The sequence below is a fragment of the Podarcis gaigeae genome (assembly GCF_964106915.1).
Source record: "Podarcis gaigeae genome assembly, chromosome: 3".
Taxonomy (NCBI): Eukaryota; Metazoa; Chordata; class Lepidosauria; order Squamata; family Lacertidae; genus Podarcis; species Podarcis gaigeae.
In genome coordinates this window covers 121,552,887-121,568,354 of record NC_139680.1, presented here as the reverse complement: position 1 = coordinate 121,568,354, position 15,468 = coordinate 121,552,887, and the positions used below count along the sequence as shown (strand labels likewise).

At 47.4% G+C, this 15,468-nt stretch overlaps 1 protein-coding gene across 3 annotated transcripts in view; it reads right to left on the bottom strand.

The window, feature by feature from the left end:
* Positions 1–15,468, bottom strand: part of DTNB (dystrobrevin beta) — a 97,350-nt gene that overhangs the window by 55,049 nt on the left and 26,833 nt on the right. For all 3 annotated transcript variants that reach the window (XM_083733430.1, XM_083733432.1, XM_083733431.1), the window contains exon 9: positions 6,359–6,483. In XM_083733430.1, coding sequence (XP_083589556.1) covers positions 6,359–6,483 — 125 coding nt within the window. The remainder of the gene's footprint in view (positions 1–6,358; positions 6,484–15,468) is intronic.

The following is a 15,468-nucleotide window of genomic DNA, read 5'->3' as shown; positions in this document are numbered from 1 at the left end:
CAGGGGAAGAAATTACACGGTGCAATTTGAGTAGCGATTCTAATTGCAAAACAATTTTCCTTCTTCTGAAATGCATCCGTGGCCACCCACCAGAAACACCTCTCTCACCTGGGGCCAGCCCCAAACAGCCTGTGGTCGCACTGAGACTGCAGAGATTTCTACAAACTTTCCTGGGAGCAAGGCCCATTAAACTCAGCGAGATCTGCTTCCATGCAAACACACACAGGTTTCACGGTGGTCCTTGGTCCAGAGGCATTGCCTCTGTTCTACCAAATAAGCAGAAATGAATAGCTGGCCAGGATAGCTCGGTAACCTCAGCATTGGATTACTGTAATGCGCTCTATGTGGGGCTCCCCTTGTAGCTGCAGCTGGGGCAAAATGCTTGCTTCGGGGGGCAAAATGCCCCCAGCACCTCACTCCTTGCTTTGTGGGATTTGCTCTAGGTGCCACTCTGCTATGGAGCAAGATGCTGGTATTGGAACTATATATGGCCCTACAGAGTGCAGGACTGTGAGAGACTGTCTTATATAATTATCTCCTAAAGTGTAAGTAAAGGTAAAGGGACCCCTGACCATTAGGCCCAGTCGTGGCCGACTCTGGGGTTGCGGCACTCATCTTGCTTTATTGGTCAAGGGAGCCGAAGTACAGCTTCCAGGTCATGTGGCCAGCAGGACTAAGCCGCTTCTGGCGAACCAGAGCAGCACACGGAAATGCTGTTTACTTCCCGCCAGAGTGGTACCTATTTATCTACTTGCACTGGTGTGCTTTCGAACTGCTAGGTTGGCAGGAGCAGGGAATGAGCAACGGGAGCTCACCCTGTTGTGAGGATTTGAACTGCTGACCTTCTGATCGGCAAGTCCTAGGCTCTGTGGTTTAGACCACAGCGCCACCCACGTCCCAATACAATGAATAAAGGTAAAGGGACCCCTGACCATTAGGCCCAGTTGTGGCCAACTCTGGGGTTGCAGCGCTCATCTCGCTTTATTGGCTGAGGAAGCCGGGGTCCAGCTTCCGGGTCATGTGGCCAGCATGACTAAGCCATTTCTGGCAAACCAGAGCAGCGCACAGAAATGCCGTTTACCTTCCCGCCGGAGCGATACCTCTTTATCTACTTGCACTTTGATGTGCTTTCGAACTGCTAGGTTGGCAGGAGCAGGGACCAAGCAACGGGAGCTCAACCCGTCGCGGGGATTTGAACTGCCGACCTTCTGATCGGCAAGTCCTAGGCTCTGTGGTTTAACCCACAGCGCCACCCGCGTCCCTCTCCTAAAGTGTATATACTGCTTAATTGTAAAAGAAAAGGAACCCTCAAACTGGTTAATACCCAGTAGGTCACTGTGGTCTGCAGGAGAGCTTCTCTTGCAACTTCCAAGGAGATCAGAAGCCAGCTCTGCAGTAACTCGGAGAGGAGCTGTTAGTGTGGCTGCCCCTGTTCTGGGGAACAGCATTTTTATTGAGACATGACAAGCGCACACGGCCTTCACTTTCAAAAACCAGTTGAAGGCATTTGTGTTCTCACAAGCTTCCCCAGCTGGAGGAATAGGTTTCTGCCATGGGTGCCTACTTTGCATTGCTTTCAAAATTCATCGGCTTTTGTTTCCTGTTTTTATTTTCTTATTGCATTTTGCACATTGAGACATGTGTGGAAGGCAATAAATAAACAAACCAGCTAAACTGCCCAACAGGCGGCGGTGCAGCAAACAACAACCCCACCGTTCCAAATCCGCCCTTCCAAATTTTCAAAAGTGAAACGACTTAGGGGAAAGGCAGCGATTAACACTGCCACGTGGTCTCGCTGGCACAGATTCATCTGTTCCATTAGCAAATCAGAATTACCAGGAAAGACCAAATCTAATTTCTGTTCATTTGCTAACTTCTACATCCTAACGTTTAGGTTAAGGTTGCAGCATATATATATATATATATATATATATATATATATATATGCAGGTTTTGGTGTCCTCGGGTGTCTTCCCGTGTAAAAGTTGGGGTGTCTAGGCGACGTTTCGACGAGGTCTCACTCGTCATCTTCAGGCTGGTGCTTTCGGCTTCTTGTTACTGGAACAGAGCGGGATCTCAATGTTTGAGTTCCTATAAATACTGTAGAGGGGGTGTGGTGTCTAGCCTCCAATGTTCTGGGCAGAGAGGAAGTTCCCAGGCTAGTGTGCCTTTTCTTCTTTTGTTCCTTAATTACTTGAGAGATACCTTGAGTGATTTCTTGAGTGATATCCTGAGTACCACTTAGGTGGGTCATTAGGTGTGGATTAGTTGCTAAAGTCTTTGTGTCTTGACCTCTTGAACTTTGTGAAGAGTTTTCCTGAGAAGATGGCTGTATTGCACTTAGTTGTGCTTTGGCTTGGCTTCGTGTATAGGGGCGAGCTGTGGTTTTGTGGCTTGTGTCAGCCAGATCTGTGTAGGGATTGCAGGGGGGTGCAGCATCCGGAGGTGTCACCATGGATTGGCTACTGGATGGTGTCAGTAATTCATCTGTGGAGAGGGTCTGGGTTTGGGTCTGGTGTGGTTGATTGGTGTTGGCGTTCTGTGTGCCTCTGGATCTGGTGTCAGTTTTTGTGGGGAGGGCTAATTTCCAGATGTCTGGCAAGCGGGATGTGTCGTCACGCTTGTTCATGTTGTGAGGGTGTTTCTCTATCTCGATGGCTTCCATGATTATTCTCTTGTGGTGATGTTCCGTGTTAAAGAGCAATTTGGAATCTGCAAAATTAATTTCGTGTCCTGTTTCTTTCATGTGTTGGAAAAAAACCTGATGGCTCCCTAGGACACACTATCTACCAGAAAAAAACACACACCAACCGCTACTTACATGCACAATCACACCACCACCCTGCACAAATAAACTCCGTAGCCAAGACTCTCATCTCCAGAACCAAACGCCTGGCTGACAAAGACCACTTGACAACTGAGTTACAGAATCTCTCAAATGTGTTAATTGCCAATGGATACCAGCAAAACAGGATTACGAAGCTAATCCAAAAGGAAACACCCCCCAAAAACCAAGACACAGAAGAAAACAATGGCATGGCCCTCCTTCCTTATATCAAGGGCACTACAGATAAAATTAGCAAAATCCTCCATAAACACAATATCAAAACAGCCTTTTGCACCAACCAAAAAATAGCCAATATCCTCAGAAACCCCAAGGATAAAATCCAGTTGGAAAACCAAGGGATCTATGAAATACCCTGCAAAGTCTGCCCAGCCACGTACATTGGACAAACAAACAGACGAATAAATGCACGTATCGCAGAACACAAGAATGCCGTCAAAAAAGAAGAAAAAACTTCCTCTCTTTTCCAACACATGAAAGAAACAGGACACGAAATTAATTTTGCAGATTCCAAATTGCTCTTTAACACGGAACATCACCACAAGAGAATAATCATGGAAGCCATCGAGATAGAGAAACACCCTCACAACATGAACAAGCGTGACGACACATCCCGCTTGCCAGACATCTGGAAATTAGCCCTCCCCACAAAAACTGACACCAGATCCAGAGGCACACAGAACGCCAACACCAATCAACCACACCAGACCCAAACCCAGACCCTCTCCACAGATGAATTACTGACACCATCCAGTAGCCAATCCATGGTGGCACCTCCGGATGCTGCACCCCCCTGCAATCCCTACACAGATCTGGCTGACACAAGCCACAAAACCACAGCTCGCCCCTATACACGAAGCCAAGCCAAAGCACAACTAAGTGCAATACAGCCATCTTCTCAGGAAAACTCTTCACAAAGTTCAAGAGGTCAAGACACAAAGACTTTAGCAACTAATCCACACCTAATGACCCACCTAAGTGGTACTCAGGATATCACTCAAGAAATCACTCAAGGTATCTCTCAAGTAATTAAGGAACAAAAGAAGAAAAGGCACACTAGCCTGGGAACTTCCTCTCTGCCCAGAACATTGGAGGCTAGACACCACACCCCCTCTACAGTATTTATAGGAACTCAAACATTGAGATCCCGCTCTGTTCCAGTAACAAGAAGCCGAAAGCACCAGCCTGAAGATGACGAGTGAGACCTCGTCGAAACGTCGCCTAGACACCCCAACTTTTACACGGGAAGACACCCGAGGACACCAAAACCTGCATTCCTGTACCCGTGAAAATCTACGAAAGCAATATATATATATATATATATATATATATATATATATATATATATATATCCTCTAATTCAATGCTCGATTTACGCAAAGCTGCTCATTTATAAAGCATGCAGGTTGCTTGAATACAAGGGCTGAGCTTTTGCAGGATTTTGGTAGGAGTTCTGTGTTGCCAGGGACACATGGGCAGTGGCAAAATGTATTCTGGGGGGGCAGTGGGGGGGACAGACCAGACGGGCACCAGGGAGCCAGAGATTGCTTATGTTTGCTACAGGAACTCCACCTATCTGCCGCCCCTGCCAATATGGGAAGGTGGTATAATAATAATAATAATAATAATAATAATAATAATAATAATAACAATAATAATAATTTATTTATACCCCGCCCATCTGGCTGGTAAAGGGACTCTGGCCGTGTGCTTTAAAACAGACCTAGGAAACAACCGAAGCCAAGGAGGTTGCTCTTGATACAGGTATGCCAAGACACTCCCGGGAATAAGTGTCAAGCTAGGAATTCTACAGGAAACAAACACTCTTTCTCCTGGTCTCTTAGGATCCCACCCTGAAAACCACAGAGCGCTTAACTGGATTTTAGAAAAGGCTGTTCCAACAAGCAGACATCTTTGGGGGATACCTAAATCAAAGAACTATATCCCCCTGCCAACACCCTTCCAATCCAATGCAAACGCCCAATGCAAACCCCCTCTCTGCCTGTTCCAGGCTTCCTGGAAAACTGCTCAGAGGAAGTCACTGAGACCTGGGTAAAAGGCTGCCTCTTCCGCACTCCTTCCCACTCTGAAGACAAGCAGCAAGCGGGTGGGGAGAGCCTCAGGGAGGCGGCAGAGACAGACACAGAATGCAAGATGCCACCACCAGCTTATCTGTACGCAACCTTTCCATGGCACACTGTGCCCAACATCAGAAGAGAACAAGGCGCAGTAAAATGCAACAAACACATTCTGCCTCTTCCGACTCTCCACCCTGGGACTGCTGCCGTCCACACAGGTGCCAGGTTGCCCCCAAGACATCATGCACGTGTCATGCGATGTCACACACCTCCCAACACAGCCCAGGGTGGCGCAGCCTTCTGCTAGCTGCGGTAAGGCCCGGTGGGGGAATGGGAGAAAGAAAGATGGAGGTGCCTTGAAAAAACTAGGAGAAGAAGGGGATAGTAGCACCCCCTCCCCAATATTTGGAGATGAAATTATTGGGTATTGAGGTTGGGTATTGAGGTTGCGACCTCTTTCCTGAGCATTCACCCTGATTAATTTGCAGAATGTTTGCAGGGAGGTCATACAATGTTGGCTGCTTATTCAGCATCCATTCCGATCTGTTTGCAGAAACTTTGCAGAACATCATACCACACAAGTGCTGCCTCCTCAACCAAGCCCAGCCTGAGAAAACCAAGGTCACCCGTGACTTCTCTTCCAGACCATCACTTCCCCTGCAGCAAGAGGCCCTGGCAGACCTTTTCCGATTTAACACCTGTGATGCCATTTTCTGGATTAAATCTGGTGAGCACACAAGTTCAATAACATTCAACGACATAATGTCCCGGGCAATCGGACCAGAGCAGGATTACAGATTCCTGCATTGCAAGGGGCTGGACTAGATGAACCTCGGGGTCCCTTCTGATTCTAGGATTCCTGCCAGGTTCTGCTCACCCAGTAACTGCTAAAAAAGTGACTCACCGGACGCTGGTGTTGCCTCCCCACATGCTGCTTCAAGGATGCCAGCCAGGCCAAATGCAGAACCAGCCATTTGGAACACAGACACACAGACATACATACATACACACACACACACACCTGCCGCAGTTCCGCCTCTGGAGACAGGACAGCCTCCTCCAAACTGCCCCCCTACAGGCACTCTGGACCACAACTCCCATCAGCCTGGGCATCCTACGGCTGTTCCGGAGGGCAGAACACCAGGGAAGGCTGCAGTCAGCCAATCTTCTGCAAGCGCTTGTGAGGTTACAGAAGGAAGTCTAGGAGCTGAGCATCTTTCCACCCACAGCACAACAGCGAAGACCAAACAGCGAGAATCCGCTCCAAGAGAATCAACAGAATGACTCTCAAGGCTCCTTGCACAGATAGCCTTTTCGGGCAGAGACCCTTCCTCTCTGCGATTCTCTTGGCCGCCCTTCCAGAACCCAGGCGCCAGGCGTACAAAGGGAGGCAGAGCGAGAGGAGACATTGGCGCAGAGCGGAAGAGGTACTCACCCTGTGTGGGCCAGGTCAAGGGGCTTCTCTGGCTGCTCCGGGTACACGGGGTGAGGAGGCTCTCGACTGGGTACACAACCAAGAGATTTGCTAATGGCATGGCTCAGCTTCTTGGCAGGCGATTTCTGTTTGTTTTTCAGAGAGAGAGAATTAAACACAGAAATGGGAATTAGCACAGCAAAGCAATCAGTGCAGCACAGCGCAGAGCTGAAGAAGATCTGTGGTCCAGCCTCCCAGGGCTCTCCAGGCGCAAGCCCCAGGCAGCCGCCAAACAATGCCTGGTGTCCAAAGGGGGCCTGGAGCCAGGCTCTCTCCCACCCTGCCCACCACCCCAACCTGATTGCACTGGCTGCCAAATAGCTTCTGGGCCCAACCCAAAGGGCCAGTTTTGACCTATAAAGCCTTAAATGCCTCAAGGGCCATCTCTCCCCATGTGAACCGACCCGGACCCTGTGATGGTCATCTGAGGCCCGTTTTTGTGGTCTTCCGGAGCCATCATTATATGTCTTTAGGCTCCAGGTGAAAACACTCCTCTTCAATCGGGCCTTTGGCTGCGGGGGGCAGACGTATTTTTGTTTTGTTATTATGCTATGCATTTTGTGCTTTTATGCCACAAACAACTCTGCAATCTTTGGATGAAGGGCGGTATATAAATTTAATAAATCATCACTGCTGGGTTTAATATTATGCATGGTGCAAGAGTCCATAGGCTTGTTGCAACTGCCTTGTCTCCAGGGCATCAAGGCCTTGTAGGGACAAGAGGCCAGCGTGCTTTTCACTCATAGGATCATGGAACTGTAGGGTTGGAAGGGAACCCAAGGGCCATCTAGTCTTACCCCCTGCAATGCTCAGCAGAGTGTGCCAGAATCAAAAGAGGGGGTCTCAATTTCCTATCAGAGAAACCAGCGTCTTCTTGTCACTGGTTTTTCTAACCACAGTCAGAGAAGCCCACAAGCCCTTCCCTGGCATGGATTGCAGCCACCAGCTTGTGGTCTCACTGCACGAGAGGCACCTACGCAATCTCTACTGCAATTTCCCTAACCTTGTGGCTGGAAAGATGAGCAGGGCCTGCAGGTGTGACCTTGTCGCAAGGTGCTCGTTCCCGTTGCCATACTCAAAGGTTTTAAGAGGATGTGTCCTTGACAAGGACTAGGTGGATGGATGGAAGGGAGGGAGGGAGGGAGCTGGAGCCAAGGTCTGAGGGGAGGCATAAGCCCTGAAAGCGCTAAAAAGATCCCTTCGCATGTGAGAAGCAACAATCAATTGAGACAACCTCCCCAGACCCATGGAAACATCTGGAGAGACCTCTTGGGTTAGAGCTTTTTAATATAAACTGGTTCACACTCTGAGGCTCTTGGCATCAGGCCCTCTAACAAGGAGGAATTTGCAGACTCCTGGACCCAGCCAGGAACCTTCTCTTTATTAGAGGCAATGAGGCTAGAGAGGCAAAGGTCCATCGGATCGGTGGTGGGCTGGACTGGGCCAAACACCTTGTCTGTAACGCCAGGAGGCCTCAACCCCAGAAAAGAGCTCCCTCTTTGCCACCACAGAAGAAGCCCCCACAGGCGTTCCTGTTGAATGGTTTCTTTAAATTTTAGGTTTCATTATTGTTTCACAAGATGTGTACGTCTTTAAAGGCCAGAGCAAATAACATGACCTAGTTTTACAGCTGTAAAGCAGTATGGCAGGTGCTGTTATGTTAATTAAGCTGTTGGGTATGGTATATAAAGAGCAGCATGTAGCTCTCTCAGTGCCCTGGTGGATGGGTTACACTTATTGATATAATGTAATTTAGTGTAAAAGGAGTTTTTGTTTTTGCTATTTGTTATTAAACCAAGCAAAAGTTACTTTTGCGTTTCTTGAATGTGTGGTCTCCCCAGCACGCCTTCTGCAGCGCAACTAATCTGCAAATAGCCAACATCTTTGGTTATGGGCCCAGCTGCTGAGTAGATGACTGCACATTTTTGGACTTTGAGAAAGGTTTGAAAACTCCTTCTCCTGTTGGTGCGGTTCTGTGGGTCTGGAAGAGTTCCAGAATGGTCGACCGGGTTCCAGAAGCCGAGAAAGCTCTGACGTTCCCACAGCTGACAGATGAGAACTGTAGTTTATGGTCGCTTTGGGTGGAGGCGCTTTTGACCTCTCGAGAAGTGTGGATCTATGTGACTGATGACCCTCCTGACCCTGTGACTAATGCTTGGTCGAAAGGAGATATGAAAGCCAGGGCGATAATTAATTTGGCTGTCAGCGATCAGCAAGTAGTATATAGAAAGAATAAGAAAACTGCCAAAGAAATGTGGGAGTTGGTGGGACTCCGCAAGGGTCTTCTTCCACCTTCTGTTCCAGCTGCCACCTCTTTGGCTTCACTGCCCTCCGCAGAGGTGCCCACCAGGGAGCTGAACTGGGCATCAGGGCATCGCGACTGCTGTCAACTGCCCAGGTCATCTCCACATTCCACAGAGTGAGTATGGCTTCAACAGAAGCATCAACCACACTAGGAGGAAAATTCCCCAGAGCTTTCCGGAATCCGTCCGCCTCCAGGAGGGGACTGTTTAATAACAGGTCCCCCCCCTCCGGCACTCCTGCAGAGGGAAATGGCTGCTGAAGGTCTTGACCTCAACAGGAAATGATCTAACCGTGACAATGGGATAGATGTTAATTGCTGTTGTTGTTGTTGTTTAGTCATTTAGTCGTGTCCACCTCTTCGTGACCCCCTGGACCAGAGCACGTCAGGCACTCCTGTCTTCCACTGGCTCCTGCAGTTTGGTCAAACTCATGTTTGTATCTTCGAGAACACTGTCCAACCATCTGGTCCTCTGTCGTCCCCTTCTCCTTGCGCCCTCCATCTTTCCCAGCATCAGGGTCTTTTCCAGGGAGTCTTCTCTTCTCACGAGGTGGCCAAAGTCTTGGAGCCTCAGCTTCAGGATCTGTCCTTCCAGTGAGCTCTCAGGGCTGATTTCCTTAAGGATGGAGAGGTTGGATCTTGGAGCCTCAGCTTCACGTTCATGTTAATTCTACCCCTTTCATATTCACCATCTTCCTGGTGAGTCAACAAGACAAAGTCAAGAGCATGTTCTGCTCACATGCAGACACACCGGGACAGACTTGTGGTGATCATGGTAGCCATGAAGTCCCTGGACCGGGTGACCTCGGTGCAGAAGCTGAGATCCAACTGCAACCACGACCCCAGGAATCCCTCAACACCGGGCCTCCAGCTTAGGCAGAGAGCCTTGTTTGCCTGCTATGGTCATCTTCTTTGGCGATTCCTCGTAGCTGAGGAAGATTGTCTTCCATGAACACGGTCTTAAAAGTGAGTCCATAAGTGACTGTGGAGGCCAATTCTGGACCCACACATCCTTCCACAATGGGGACATTGGTTTCCGGGCAGGAGTTGATCATGGTGAGGGTTTGCCAAACGTGCCTTCCTCTTAGCTCGTTTCTCCCTTGTGTCTTGAGTTCGAGCATCTTCAAAGTCCGTGACATCTTTGGTAAAGGCTGTTCTCCAACTGGAGCACTCGCAGGCCAGTGTTTCCCAGTTATCAGTGCTTATACTATATTTTTTAAAAGAGTGGTTTTGAGAGCATCTGTAACATCTTTTGTTGTCCACCGGTTATTTCGCTTTCCATTCTTAAGTTGGGAATAGAGTAGTTGCTTTGGAAGACGACCATCAGGCATCCGAGCAACATGACCAGTCCAATGAAGTTGATGTTGAAGAATCTTTGCCTGCTATGGTAGGGCATGGGCAGAGTGAACACACAAAAATGTTCTAAAATGTAGGGTGGCAAATGCTCGGTGGGCAAGTGGCCAGGGCAGACCAAAGCCATTCACAAGGAGTCCCTCTGGTGGTTTGCCCTCCTTCAGGAGACATGGTACCTCTAAGTCCTTCAAGGCAGGAGGAAAGTAAGAACCATGTACTGACTTAAGAGAAAGGGAGAGCGGCAGATGGAACTGGGGGAACCAACAAGGAACCAGGAAAGCGGGCGCCAAAAAAGCACAGGCACTCACTCACCCACCCCTCTCCCAGTCACTGGGAACCAACCAGAAGGACATCTGGGTAACCAACAGCTCAAGCTTCTATACCCAGAGAACCTGGTCAAGAACATACACATATGTTATTTTGACGCACTGATTTCTCTTTCCAAAGGCGAAAGTCAAGCTTTCGTTTTCCCACATGGATTTCTTAGGTGCCACTGACCTCGCTAGAAAAAGCTCTTTGGAGATGATGGCAGCACAGCACGTGCCGAGGGACAAAGCAACACTTCTTGAGGGCTCCAGTAACATGCTAACCTGCACGGCTGGCGTTATTCTGTGCTTCTGCCAGCAAAAGCAGTTTTGATTTTTTCAAAAAGCAAGGTTTTGAGAGGATAATCTCACTAGCTATGCGTGCTGGATGTTCTTGCTGCTTGTTCAGCTAGGAGGTTTCTGGAGCAGAGCAAGTTGAAGTCAGCTAACGGGACCGTTTCATTTCTTAAGCCTTCTTTTCCTTTCTTTGATGCTCAGTAATTTAAATGTTGTATTTGTCTTCGGTTTTAAGCCTTCGTTATTCTTTGTTTTATTATTATATGCTCATGCTCTTACGATTCTGCACTATTCGCAGGATAAAGTGTGTCATTTCATGTTCAGGAGCAAAGAACTACTGAAAGCTTCAGTGCTAACCATTATGCCAAAACTGCACTTCCCAGCGTATGTCTGCTTTTTGTTTTTTAAAAATAAATAATGGCATGGTGTCCAAAATGTTGCAAATCTTATTTGGATTCTCTCGGTTTTACATTACCTAATATCTTCTAAATTATAGTCTTAACAGACCACAGGGAACTGCCAGTACGTACTTTCAGCTGGCGAACAAAGACGGGCTTTTCTTCTAGCACATATGGATATAGAATCGGAGAGTTGGAAGGGACCCCAAGAGTCATCTAGTCCAACCCTCTGCAGTGCAGGAATCTACGTTTCAAAAGCAGTTCACTACACTTTAGAAGGGCAGAGCTGATGGTGGAGGAAGGAGCTGTTTTCTTACAAGGTATTGTTGTGTGTGATATAATAATAATAATAATAATAATAATAATAATAATAATAATAATAATAATAATAATAATTTATACCCTGCCCATTTGGCTGGGTTTCCCCAGCCACACTGGGCGGCTTCCAACAAAAGATTAAAAATATGGGCTTTTAGTGTTGTGGCTCCTGCCCTCTGGAATTCCTTCTCCCTTGAATGCTGGGCAGACGCCGCCTGCTGCCTCATCTGCTCCTCCTGAAGCTCTTCCTCTCCCAACAAGCCTTTTGAGCCGGAATACTGCCCAGGCTGCAACTTTACCGAGACTGCTGTGAAGAGGCAGCGAACAGGAGTTTGGGGGCAAATGTCACCCATGCTCTGATCATAACCGGCTCTCTTTCTCCACAACATTAGTCAGGACAGGCTGAGAACACTGCATGTTTCACTGCAGAACAGAGGAGGGATACTAAACAGCTTGCACCTGAGAAAACAGAGGCCCTGCAGGTGGGGAGTGATCGCCGGTCCCCCTTGAAACAGCAACAATCGGTGACACGAGCCTCAGATACGTTTAGAGACCCGTGCATGCTCTATCAGCAGAGTGTGTAAATCTTCTCACAGCAGAAGAGGTGGACAGAAAAATGTGTAAGCAGTATATTACAGCATTTTTTTCAAAGAAACAAAGAAAAAACATGTCTGCTTCCCTTTGTCTCCAGCAAAGCAAAAGCTATATACAAACGGAAGTTCCCAGCAAGTGCTGGAAGTAAACAGGCATGTGACACCCAACAGTCATGCCTGCACCCTTTTAAGGTGGAACAGAACTATATCCTAACAAGAACTGCTGCTTAAGTGTATATGGGTGTACTATTCATATATTAGCTTAGCTTAGCCCACTTCACAGAGCTGTTACATAGGTAAAATGGAGGAAAAGGAAGACATAAATATATGTAATGTCATGCATGTAAAGAAATACTTTAAAAATGAAGATCTTTATCCCAGTCTGTATCTGCACTACAATTGTTTTTAAGATGTTTTACCATTTGTGTGTTTGCTGCCCTGGGCTCCCTTAGGGAGGAAGGGCAGGATATAAACTGAATAGAAAATAATATGCTTAGCAATAGATTATTTAGAGGCAGATGATAATGATAGGGTTGAATTCAACTAAGTCACTTTATGAGCCTAGAGCATATATTATTTGGGGGGGGGAGTTGTACGCTATATTCTAAAACTTATTTAATAAACTCTGGTGAAATAAATAAAGGAGAGGCCTGTGACCCATGAAAAGTGCTTTTGCTCGCTTGTCCTCTATGCCAGTGTTTCCCAACCTTGTGCCTCCAGATGTTTTTGGCCTACAACTCCCATCATCCCTGACCACTGGTCTTGCTAGCTAGGGATGATGGGAGTTGTAGGCCAAAAACATCTGGAGGCACAAGGTTGGGAAACACTGCTCTATGCATGCATTTGCGCTGAGAGCCCCTTGCTCTGCTCTATCAAAGAAAAAGGCTGTAGCCAAGGTTAAAAAATAATCTGTGCAGAGAAGCTGGGGAGAGAATGGAGGAGGTCACTAAACACATCCCGGCTGCTTTGCTTTCTGCCTTAACAAGTGAAAAATTCCACCCCAAGGTGAAGACTGGGATTTCTGGCACGAGAACATGAGCAGACCCTGCCCTCTGCTGGAGAAACTTCACATCATCCTAAAAAATTTAGGAACACCATTTCCAAGAGTGCAATACAGTGAGGAAAATGCTTTATACTGATACAGGAGACAAGTATATGCAGACAGGCTCTCAATTAATTTGAAAGAGGTTCTGGGTTAGCAAGATGTCCTTTGGCTGAGACGCCACAGACCTTCCTCCAGAGACCCTTTTCTGCAGGCGGTACCAGATATCAGTACTGTAATGTCTCATTCTCGCATTGCATAATGTTGCAGGGTGCTTTTAATTACTTAATTGATGCATTCTGCTGTAAAGGACTGAGTTTACTATCTGCAAACGGGCATTTAATGCTCACACCAGAGTGTGGTGCATCTCTGTGGCTGCACCTCAAGGCTGCAACTTCTGCCCTCCCTAAGAGAAACCTGCTTGGTGCCTGTTCAATATTTCATTCTCACACCCTTGCCAATTGGAAGGTCGGCAGTTCGAATCCCCACGACGGGGTGAGCTCCCAATGCTCGGTCCCTGCTCCTACCCACCTAGCAGTTTGAAATCACGTCAAAGTGCAAGTAGATAAATAGGTACCACTCCGGCGGGAAAGTAAACAGCGTTTCTGTGTGCTGCTCTGGTTCACCAGAAGCGGCTTAGTGATGCTGGACACATGACTCCGAAAAACTGTCTGCGGACGAACGCCAGCTCCCTCGACCAGTAAAGCGAGATAAGCGCCGCAACCCCTGAGTCATTTGCGACTGGACTTAACTGTCAGGGGTCCTTTAACTTTTTATTCCTCAACTGTTTAACATTTTCCAAATATACCCCTTTTCCAGCTGCACTTCTCTCTTTAGAAAGCTGAACTCAAAACTGTCAACATTTGTTGTGAAGTATGGTGCCACAAAACTGGGCATGTCTTCTTCAGGTGCTGTCTTAGGTGAATCGAGGAGCGAGATATTGTGGATTCCCATCACACCCACAGAAATTATGATGGCATCTTCCTTTGGGCCGTGCATGATGGAGAGTCTCAATCCAGGTACTGCGCATTAAACCCATTTTATGCTCAGCTAACCGTAGCTGGTTTGCATGCAGAGTTGTGTCAGTGGAAAGACACTCATCAAGGGGAATTCCCTGATCTCTTGACCTCACTGCAGCATCCCAAGTGAGCATGCGCACACATCCAGCCTCTCCCGAGTGCTGTGTCAGGTGCAATCTGCTGACTTGATGCAAAACAGAGGGATCTGTTTGTTTTCTTTTTCGTTTTAGTATTTAGCATTTTAGAATTTAGTATTTCGCTTGACTGGAGAGTTGTAATGTTCAAATTTCATACAGTAACAAATGATACAGCCACATGCTGCAAAGGGGCTCTCTCTCTCCCACACACCTGGATTTAACACTTAGCTTTTAAAATACAACACTTCCCCTATTCATGCTTTGATGCTCCAGGAAATGCTGGCTGTGTACTGTATTTTTCTTCTGAGGGTGCATCCTTGGAGTTATATTATCTGTTAAATCTCACATTAGGTCTTTTCTCTCCACCACACTCTGTTAATGTTCACATACAAATACAATAAATACCCATTTCATTTCCAGCCCGTCTCATGCATCTCACAAAACAGGTTCCACTTAATAGACAGTCATGTCAAGTTTTTAAGGTTCAGCTGCAGCCCCCTGTCCTTCCAATACCCAGGAAGTGAGCAAGAGTGGAGGACTTCACAGAGAGTCAGAATGACTTCTACTGATACACAAAGGTCAGAAAATGATCAGGTTGCTAACAAAACCCAGAGGTAAAGGACCCCTGGACAGTTAAGTCCAATCAAAAGGTGACTATGGGGTTGTGGTGCTCATCTCGCTTTCAGGCTGAGGGGGCCGGCGTTTGTCCACAGACAGCTTTCCGGGTCATGCGGCCAGCAGGACTAAATCACTTCTGGCGCAACAGGACACTGTGACGGAAACCAGAGCACACAGAAACACCATTTACCTTCCTGTCGCAGCAGTATCTATTTCTCTACTTGTGCTGGTGTGCTTTCGAACTGCTCGGTTGGCAGGAGCTGGGACAGAGCAACGGGAGCTCACTTGTCATGAGGATTCAAACCACCAACCTTCCAATCGGCAAGCCCAAGAGGCTCAGTGGTTTAGACCACAGCGCCACCCCGAAGTCCTTGCTCAAGTGGAGAATTGTCTTCTCTGAGAAACAGTAGCCTCTCTCCTGAATCAGCAGACATCATTTTTAATTCCCATAAAAAAGCACCTTGTTCTAACACTTTCCTATATCCATTAAAGATTGAGAGAGAAAGGGATGCCTGTCAATGGCTATGAATCCAGAATAGACTCCTTGAGATTAGGAAAGAATTCCTAGCCCAAAACATTTATTCTCCGTTTTAAAAGGCATCAAGTTTCAGAAACAGAGCCTCCGTCTGTATAGCAAGCAAACACAACCCTGGCAGCAGCAGCAGTGCAGCCCAAGGTCTCTGCTACGG